The sequence below is a fragment of the Oratosquilla oratoria genome, chromosome 1 (assembly GCF_046742065.1).
Source record: "Oratosquilla oratoria isolate Oo_2021 chromosome 1, ASM4674206v1, whole genome shotgun sequence".
NCBI classification, from domain to species: Eukaryota; Metazoa; Arthropoda; class Malacostraca; order Stomatopoda; family Squillidae; genus Oratosquilla; species Oratosquilla oratoria.
The window spans coordinates 123,041,919-123,051,627 of NC_134777.1; the positions used below are offsets into that span (position 1 = coordinate 123,041,919).

General features: G+C 42.0%; 1 protein-coding gene across 2 annotated transcripts in view; it reads right to left on the minus strand.

Moving 5' to 3' along the window:
* Positions 1-3,351: 3,351 nt before the first annotated feature.
* Positions 3,352-9,709, minus strand: part of LOC143026020 (protein C3orf33-like) — a 64,254-nt gene continuing 57,896 nt past the window's right edge. The window contains exons 2-8 of one of the 2 annotated variants that reach the window (XM_076186012.1): positions 8,983-9,042; positions 7,922-8,075; positions 7,273-7,540; positions 6,921-7,024; positions 5,165-5,245; positions 4,840-4,959; positions 3,352-4,278 (exon numbers count right to left, since the gene is read on the minus strand). In XM_076186012.1, the coding sequence (XP_076042127.1) occupies positions 4,012-4,278; positions 4,840-4,959; positions 5,165-5,245; positions 6,921-7,024; positions 7,273-7,540; positions 7,922-8,075; positions 8,983-9,042 (1,054 nt within the window). In that variant the 3' untranslated portion in view covers positions 3,352-4,011. The remainder of the gene's footprint in view (positions 4,279-4,839; positions 4,960-5,164; positions 5,246-6,920; positions 7,025-7,272; positions 7,541-7,921; positions 8,076-8,982; positions 9,043-9,709) is intronic. The other variant, XM_076186018.1, reaches the window with a different exon arrangement.

The window sequence follows — 9,709 nt, forward strand, 5'->3', positions numbered from 1 at the left end:
GTGCTAACGTCGTTTCAAAACATCGGTTATGTTGATGTCAGGACAACCATGGATGTATGTGGATCTTAATGTTTTCAGATGATTTATTGGATGATAATAACAGCGTATTTAACACATGTTTAGTAGAATCGAAAGAACACAAAAATGGAAGAGATTACAAGAGACCATAATGCCTACACTAGGCAGTTCCATGCCCATTACCAATAGTTACTAAGTCTATTCCATTCGTTAACCACTCGATTGGTAAACCAGTTCTAGTCTATTTCCTACTTAGCGCCTCTCACGTCGCTTTTGTTTGAAGGCTTGAGTGTGTGTGATTCACCATGGTCTTGGATCACGTGTTGGACTCATGATCGACAGCTACTACCCTCCCGGAAGAGAGCTCAGAGCTCATATATGACCGATCTATGGGTAATGCTGTGACCTTACACGTACACACACACACACACACACAACTCCCCGCCCACGAGAGTTGGAGTAACGACTCGCAGCGCAGCGATACTGAAATTATTTCAGCCCTGGGCGGGATTCGAACCCGGACCGCCGTAGGAGCAGCCAGGAACTCTACCAACTGCGCCACGAGTCGTGTGCGTATGTGTGCGTGTGTACGTGTGTGTACGTGTGCAGAAGTGAGAGCGAAATCTATGACTCTTTAAATGGTTTATAAAAGTGAAAGAATATGCAGGAAGTCGTAAAAGGGTAAACTTAAAAAAAACGCATCTGTTTCATATATAAATTCACTAATTTATTTTCTTTTTAGTGCGCGTCGACTGAAGGCAGTTTTGTTTACATCAATCTCCTAGTTATTAGAAAACACAATTACACTGCTAATCGAATGCACTCACATCTCGTAAACAAAACAGAAAATGGTGAAGACCTGAAGATTCCTATAGTAAATAAGGACATCCAATGCTTCATTATTAAAAGAATAAAATTATTCCACTTCAGGTAAGTCAAATCTTGTATACACATGAATTACCAGGATGAATTTATGCTGCCCCATACTTTCAATCATAACTCTATCATGCATCCATCATGCATGCACCGAAGCATTCTAATGAAATTGGAAATAACAAACAGTAGATGTCCTCAAAACCGCATTATTCTAACTCCTTGCAACCATGTCATGCAAGCAAGCGTTTTTTTTTATATCGTTTAATTACCTATTTATTTATTTGTTTATTGTCGATATATATATATATATATATATATATATATATATATATATATATATATATATTTATATATATATATATATATATATATATCCTATTTCTTTATCCTTTATATCTCCGCCTCCCAAGCGTCAAGTTTGAGAGAAAAAATTGTATTTCTCCTCTATGTAATTTAACCCTACTATATGTTAACTGTTCTAATCCAAAGATAAACCCAAAATATATTCACTGTCATAAAAAACAAGCCCACGAGTAAAAAATAGAATAACACAACTACATAACAACAACGGCAAACACCCACTCATCTACAGCCTAAAGATGGAACTGATTACTAATATAATAAATATTATACATGCGATATGTATATACAACATACTGTATATTTCAAACATTAAATGTAGTTAAATTTTACTCCATTTTATTATTATTATTATTTTTTGTAAATATAACAACTGTGAATGAAAATTTCAAAATGGTTCGAATGACCATAGGAGGTAAACGGAGCAAGCTGTGTCGAAGACGACATGGCGACGCTGCATCAAATGGCGGGAACACAATTTTACTGAGTTTGAAACTTACGTTGAAACACAAACGAATTCCTAAATTCCCTGATACTTTTGAAGCATTTTTATCTAAAAATGAACAATACCAATACTGTCCATCTTTTGGGGGAATAGTTCGACACTAGCAACTTCGAGATGTCTGTATAACATGCACCAAAGTTGTAGTTGAATTCGCTCAAACGATGCCTCCACCCCATCCCAGGCCATGTGTTACATTTATGGTCTGGTGGCGTCAGACGATTTTATTCAGCTGAATTTCAATAAGGGAGTGTTAAAATTACCACGATTATTAGTAAACACTCCCATATCCAAAGTGCTTTGGCCCACGCCGTGTTTGGATTTAAGGGGTGTTCGTATTTGTGGAGTGTCCGGGTACATGAGGTAAAATTCTCTTTCCCCATTTAAATACTAAATAATTCTGTAGGAATCAACCACAAGGTCACTTTATGGGCTGTTCGGATACCGACCAAGCTCGGTTCGGATATGGGAGGGATATCCTGCAACCTTCCTCATGCCCAAAGCCAGGCGGTTCATTCAGACATGGACAAGACCTCTGGTGGGTCAGAAGCATATGTCCACTAAATTACACTTTCAGTTGAACTTGGGCTCATCAGCTACGACCGAAGCCACAGCACCTTTGCCCTGTGTGTTTGGGGAGCCAGAACAAGTGAATCCGGGCCTACGTAGTTATGGACCGGGAGGGGGAAACCAATGCGCCACAGCGGGAGATGGCTACTAGCTAAATACACATAGTATCACATTTCAGTCTTGGTTGTGTCCATCTACTGGTTCGACCTGGTTTCTGAGAGCACCTTAGTTAGGCAATCACAATCACATGAATGTGTGTGCAACACCCACACACACACACACCCACACCCACACACACACACACACACACACACACCCGGTGGCGGATTGGTAAGGCACTGGCCTCACAAGCCGGAGAACCGGGGTTCGATTCCCCGGCCGGGCGGAGACAAGTTGGGTTTGTCTCCTTTCACGTGTAGCCCCTGTTCACCTAGCAGCGAGTAGGTACGGGACGTTAGTCAAGGTGTTGTGACCTTGCATTCCCGGTGTGTGGAGTGTGAGTGGTCTCAGACCTACCCAGAGATCTGCTAATAATGAGCTCTGAGCTCACTGCCGTAGGGTGGTGTCTGGCTGTCTCGAAAAGAGGCTGCAGCAGATCCGAGGTGAATACACACACACACACACACACACACACACACAGATAAGATGGATGGGATGATGAATGGTTTTAGGATGAGTGTGAGTTGAGTATACGTTTTGACTTGTGTGCGTGTGTGTAAATGTAAATATATATATATATATATACATATATATATACATATATATATATATATTCATATATATATACATATATATACACATATATATACATATATATACATATATATATATATATATATATATATATATATATATATATAGTATATATACACAGATACATACATATAAGGACCTTTTCCCCCTAAATATAGGATGGCTGAGTCACAGCTCACTGTCACATCATAAACAACCATGCTCCATTCAACAAACACTCTTCCCATATCACACCAACACACTAATTTCACAGATTTATAGATTTTCATACATTTCTTTTTCTTTGTCGTCGCGAAAGCAAAGCTTCCACATTCACTAATGCGTTCTACAAGTTGGAGGATTAAGTTCAGGCAAGGAAGCAGAAGAAAACTGCAAAATTGGAGCAAATATCATCGAAAACGAATAAGCAAATCGCTAGTAGCAGCGATGCAATTCAAATAACCACACCCGGCAAGCGGGATTCGCGGTCAGTGGGCCTGGGATCGAAGCTCGCGGCGGTCGGGTTTGATTATGAAAAATGTTTACTACATAGTGAGTAATGGAACTTCGTAACAGTTTACATAGTATAGATAGAATGGCACTTGTTTCGAATTGGCAATCCTTTGCTCTGTCGATTATGTGGCACTTAATAAAGACTATGGCACTGTCTTACCACGGTTAGGGCATTGGACCAAGGTCGTGGCACTCCTGAACCTTGCAGTGCATGAAGAGCATGGCATTCCCATCACCAGTAATGCAAAAGGGATAGGATAACAACAATAATACTCAGACCCTTATAGTCCCCCCTCCCCCTCCATGCTGAAGGGGGAGGGGGTGGGAGTGTCATCTCGATACCTCAGAAGCCCCACGTATCCCTCACCTGAAGAAAATCGTCTGTTGTTCTTATCCGGAGCCTAGACACTCGAAGAAGAAGAGGAAGAGTCACAAAGAGACTAAGATCCTACATCCTTCCTGCTGGAGATCCTGTTTCTTAACTTACGCCACAACTTCGTCAGGAGGGCGCCGCCCCTCCACCACCCATCGGTAGCCTCCGGGCGCCAAAGGCCGACCTTCTTCTTTTCGGCGAAGGTCTGGCTGTCGAGGAGCCGCTTGTAGAAGGCGACGTAGAAGGCGTCATCGTGGAGGTCGAGGTCCAGGGGCGCGACGAGGGCCTCTCCTGATCTTACCAGCTCTTCGTTGAAGGAGCGACGCCTTAGCAGCTGGAGGGAGAAGACGACATGAGGGAGGGGTGAGGTGAGTCAGTACGAGAGAGAAGTGCAATCGGACAGGGCGGATAGTGCAACTGTTCCAGACAAAGTTTACAAAGGTACAATTGGTTTCACTTGAGTACTACAATGGATAGCGTCTTCGTAAAAAATATACCAAACATATTTCTTACATCGAGCATTTATGATAGAACGAGTTTGCGATGTAAAGAACATAAGAATCGGGGAGACTGCAAGAGACCATAAGGCCTACATTAGGCAATTCCATATCCCTTACCACCTATCATCCCCATCCATAAGATTATCTAATCTTTTCTTAAAACAACATATAGTTCCTGCGCTCAGTATATGGTTACTAAGTCTATCCCATTCGTTGATTACTCTGTTGGTAAACCTGTTTTTGCCTATATCCTTCTTAAACCTAAATTTGTCCAGTTTAAGTCCATTATTACGACATGTCGTAACTTTACGATCCCAGACATATGCGCCTCTCGCAGCTCCCTACAAGACGCGGAAGTGGAAGCAACTGTACTTTCGTGTGTTCCTCCTACTCACCTTGTTCCTTCTGACGAGGCAAACGAGGATGTCGTTCTCGAGGTCGTGCTTGAGTAAGGTGAACCACACCCTCCGATTATGTAGCTCCTCCTTGACTTTGCGAGCGCCGACGCCGGTGATCTGACGGAAGGAGAAGTCGCTTATTTACAGTTGCGTACACAAGATGAAGGAACTTTCTGACAAGGAATTTCCCAAATTGAACAAAATTCCTTCCTTTTGAGGCAGAATGACATCATCAAGTTTACTCTCCGACTTTAAGGGAGGCGTTCATTAGGCCGGAAATCGTGGCTTTTGTCCCAGGGAAATCAACCTTATTATTTCTCACCTCGATGTCGGCCACTTGAAGGGGAAGATAGTCCTGGCTTCTTTTTCTCCATGGCATCACGAAGATTGGGCTGTGCTCAATCTGAGAGAGAGAGAGAGAGATAGGGTAGAATAAAAACTGAATTATACAATAAAAAACAATATCTATATGCGTGTGTGTTTGTGTGTATATGTGTGCGTGTGTGTGATTCTAATAAATTTTAATTTCAATACAATTATAATCTTACTTTTAATTTCAATATTATCACAAATCCTCGTTTCCACTTTTATTTTTAATTTCTCTCTTATATTATATTTTTTTCTTAATTTTAACATCCCCCCTAACCCACTCCTTACAGCACAACCTTCCTCATCTGGCGCCATCTGCCTACCGAGATGGCCAGAGGGTTAACATCCTCTATACCTGTGCCCCCCTGGGGTACCTGTGTCCCCCCTGGGGTACCTGTGTCCCCCCTGGGGTACCTGTGTCCCCCCTGGGGTACCTGTGCCCCCTGGGGAGTACCTGTGCCCCCCCTGGGGGGTACCTGTGCCCCCCCTGGGGTACCTGTATCCCCCCTGGGGTACCTGTGCCCTCCCTGGGGTACCTGAGCCCCCCCTGGGGTACCTGTGTCCCCCTGGGGTACCTGTGCCCCCCTGGAGTACCTGTGTCCCCCCTGGGGTACCTGTGCCCCCCTGTTATACATGTGCCCCCTGGAGTACCTGTGCCCCCCTGGGGTACCTGTGCCCCTGTGGTACCTGTGCCCCCACCCTGGAATACCTGTGCCCCCCTGGGGGTACCTGTGCCCACCTGGGGTACGCAACCTTGTACCTGTGGGGTACGAGACATGATAGCCAGTGCAATAGTACTGTATATTTACCATGAGAAAGCATAATGTGCATTCATTGTATTCTGCTAATTGACATTTCTAATTTCAAATAAAAAAGTACCTTTGTTCAGTAATTGAAGATATCTAATCATTTCTCACTAATCCTTTTCGTATGTTTGCATTGTATTTGTATTGGATGGGGGTACAAGATTATTATATCATTATTATTATTATTATTAGATAATGGAGGGGTACGGGCATTGAAAAAGGCGTCTCCTGGTGTATGCTAAAGATTTGAGTTCTAGACGGGTTGTCCAGTTCGGGATAATGAAGAATATGTTGAGGACCTTCCTGAAGAAGGAGATCGCGTCTTTGGGTCCCTCTTAAGGCCTGCCCACGCCCCTCGGTGAGCCTACGCCAGGAGGCGCTGAGTAGCTGCGGCCGAAGCCGTCCCCCCTTTGCCCTATTATGCGCTTTAGGGTAGTTAACAGTCACTGTTGGGAACAGGAGAGGGGAGTGCGGGATTCGAACCCACAGCTAAACGAATGCGAGACCAATACGCTTCCGATGACGCCACCATCTCGGGTCATCCAAGGTCCGAGGTCGACCTCGAAGTCCAAGGTCAAGGTCCGAGGTCGACCTCGAAGTCCAAGGTCAAGGTCCGAGGTCAAGCTCGAAGTCCAAGGTCAAGGTCCGAGGTCGACCTCGAAGTCCAAGGTCAAGGTCCGAGGTCGACCTCGAAGTCCAAGGTCAAGGTCCGAGGTCGACCTTGAAGTCCAAGGTCAAGATCCGAGGTCGACTTCGAAGTCCAAGGTCAAGATCCGAGGTCGACCACGAAGTCCAAGGTCGTGCGAGGTCGACCTCGAAGTCCAAGGTCAAGGTCCAACATAGGGGGCGTCACCCCCCTCTCGCCCCCTTCCTGAAACATCCGAGAGTTGGATCGCGACCCACCTGTAGATACAGCGGCTTCAGTTCCTCGGAGTATTGGATCCGCGCGACTTCAGGCACGCTCGAGTCCTCCCACGGCATCAATGGGGTCAAGTCTGAAGTGATTCCTGAAATCACAAATTAATTTTTTTAGTTGACTGAAAAAAAAAATACTGTATAAAACGGGTGTAAAAATACAATTTTTTTTTTACTGTACTAAAAAAAGTTAGTATAAACAAGTTAATAATAAAAAAAGGAAAGGCGGGCCTGTTCTGATTGGTTCTCTGCTCCCGAAGCTCCGCCCCCGCGGCCCGTGATTGGTTGGTGGGCGGAGCCTATCTCACTTGGAAGACAAAGATCCCCAGGAGTCTCTTACCTGATACATCCCCCTTAGGAGCTTCTGGGGGAGACGCCCCTAGCAGAGGCCCTTCCTCCTTCCGAGGGCCCTCTTCTTCTCCTGGGACTACTGTAGCAGGAAGGGGCTGATCCAGGGAGGGAGAAGGGGGCAGGAGATATGGGGGCTTTGAGGTGGCTTTGGCGAGGGGCGGGGGACTGGTGTCCACCCATCGGACGAAGCCGTGAAAACGCATGTGCTTGGTCACGAACTCGGCGGGGATGTGACCGATCTGGCCGAAGTGCGTGAACTGTCAAGGGGCGGGATGAGTGTTAGGCGGTTGTCTATTGCCAAGAATACTGATACTTTTAATACTGACAAACATCACACCTTCTATGCTTCCAATATTAACCTAAAACCAATCAGATATTTTATCTAGATTCTCAAACTGAAATTGTCAATATCATTCAAATACTTCAATTCTATCAATAGAATATTTATTAAGGGTATTTTCATTAGTGTATGTGGATTTAACTAAAAGGAGATAAGCAACACGACGTTATAATGTCGGTTGTTTCAAACTTATGCCTCCTTCATTATTTTCGCCAGATAAACAAAATTGACTACTACATCTTGATTGGCTTTGCCATAGCTGAGTAAAATCACATGGCGGTAAAAATAATAAAAATACTCCTGTTAACAATCCGGTGAGAGGTGGGGTTGCTTGTAAACATTCTAATTCAGTCAACGCCAAATTAATTCGTTCGGAAGCGTCGTTATCGTCGGCGTCGTCATTTTCTCGAATATTCCATTTTCTTCCTCTATCGCCGAGCTGGTCAACGACTCTATATAATCAATCATCAATTAAGAGAAACCTCCACTTATCACTGAATGATTAAGCTTCAGTTAAAGCTTAATCATGTTCACCAAATTGTAAACGACTCTTGTCCCAGTTATTTGTCAGATACTTTTACACTTGTTAGAAATGCTCGTCCCTTGAGAACTCGTTCTAGTCGGTCATTCGTTATTGTACCTAGGTTTAATAGTTTGTTAGGGAAAAGTTCGTTCAAATACACTGGTGCTATTGCTTGGAACTCTTTACCGATCAACATACAATCGTTTCTAAAAGTAGTTTTAAAAAATCAGTTAAGTGTTATCTTTTAGACACTGTTTTTTTCTGAGGAAAATAGTTTATATGTTTAATTTACACCTTTTATGCTAGTCATTTTTCTAAGTTTTTTTTTTTTTAGTCTGTACAGTCATATTTTTCATGTTAGTCAATTTTGACGTTTTTTTTCTAATCAACCTATCTTTTTTATGAAAATCTTTTCCTAGTTAATATGTTATTTTTTTTATGAGGACCACAGTGGAAATAAGTCTTTTGACTTTCTGTGTCATCCTCGGATGTATAATTATATTTACTATGTATAATACGAGTCTTACCTGTATTGTATTTTATTGTATGTATGATTGAATCCGAATAAAATCAAATCAAATCAAAGTCATTTAACCTTAATCACACAATCACAGTAATTCTATTCTGGTCGCCAGTCGGTTTTAATCAGCTTGAGACACGTAAAATGTGCCTAGATTAAACAAATAAACAGGTGCAAAATAGATGAACAAATTAATAAACAAATATATATAAATACGTAAATAAATAAATAAGCAGACTAATAAATGAATAAAGAGATGAATAAATAAATAAGTAGATGATTAGATGCATAAATATCTAAACAAATTCAAACTCACCGCTCGAACACTGTGCAAGGCAACCAATAAGCCTGCGACTCCCACGCCATAGATGCCGTACTGAAGACAGAAAACGTTTAACAATTAGTCAAGGGGTGACCATAAACAAGCAAATATTGTTGCAAATACATAAAAATTTGTGGAATATAAAATCATTACATGGACTCATACTAATCTTACAAATACAGAAAATGAATAAAGTCGTCTAATCTTACAGATGAATAAAACTTTTCTTGATTTGTCAAGGTATGACCATAAATATGCAAATAATGATGACAGTAAAATCATAAAATGTCATTACTTCGACTCATATTATATTGTTACAAATGTAGAAACTAAATTAAGTCGTCTGGTAGCACTATTTTCAGCTACTGTGGTGCTATCGATTTCCAGCCTAGTAAAAATCGAGGCAACAATTATTACTATTTCCATTTTAATTATTATCATCTATTATCAACATTATTATTACTTATTTCTATAATTATTATTACAATCACCCTTATCATTATTATCATATTGATCAATATCATTGGTATTATTATTGTTGTTGTTGTTATTAGTAGTAGTAGTAGTATGAAGACTGATATCATATATCATTATGTGGTCCAAATCTCTGAGTTCTGGTACCATACCACCTGCCCTAAAGCTGGGAATTGTAACACCCATCCACAAAGGAAGTAGTAAAGGCCTTGCTAAAAACTACAGACCTGTAACACTAACGTCTCAC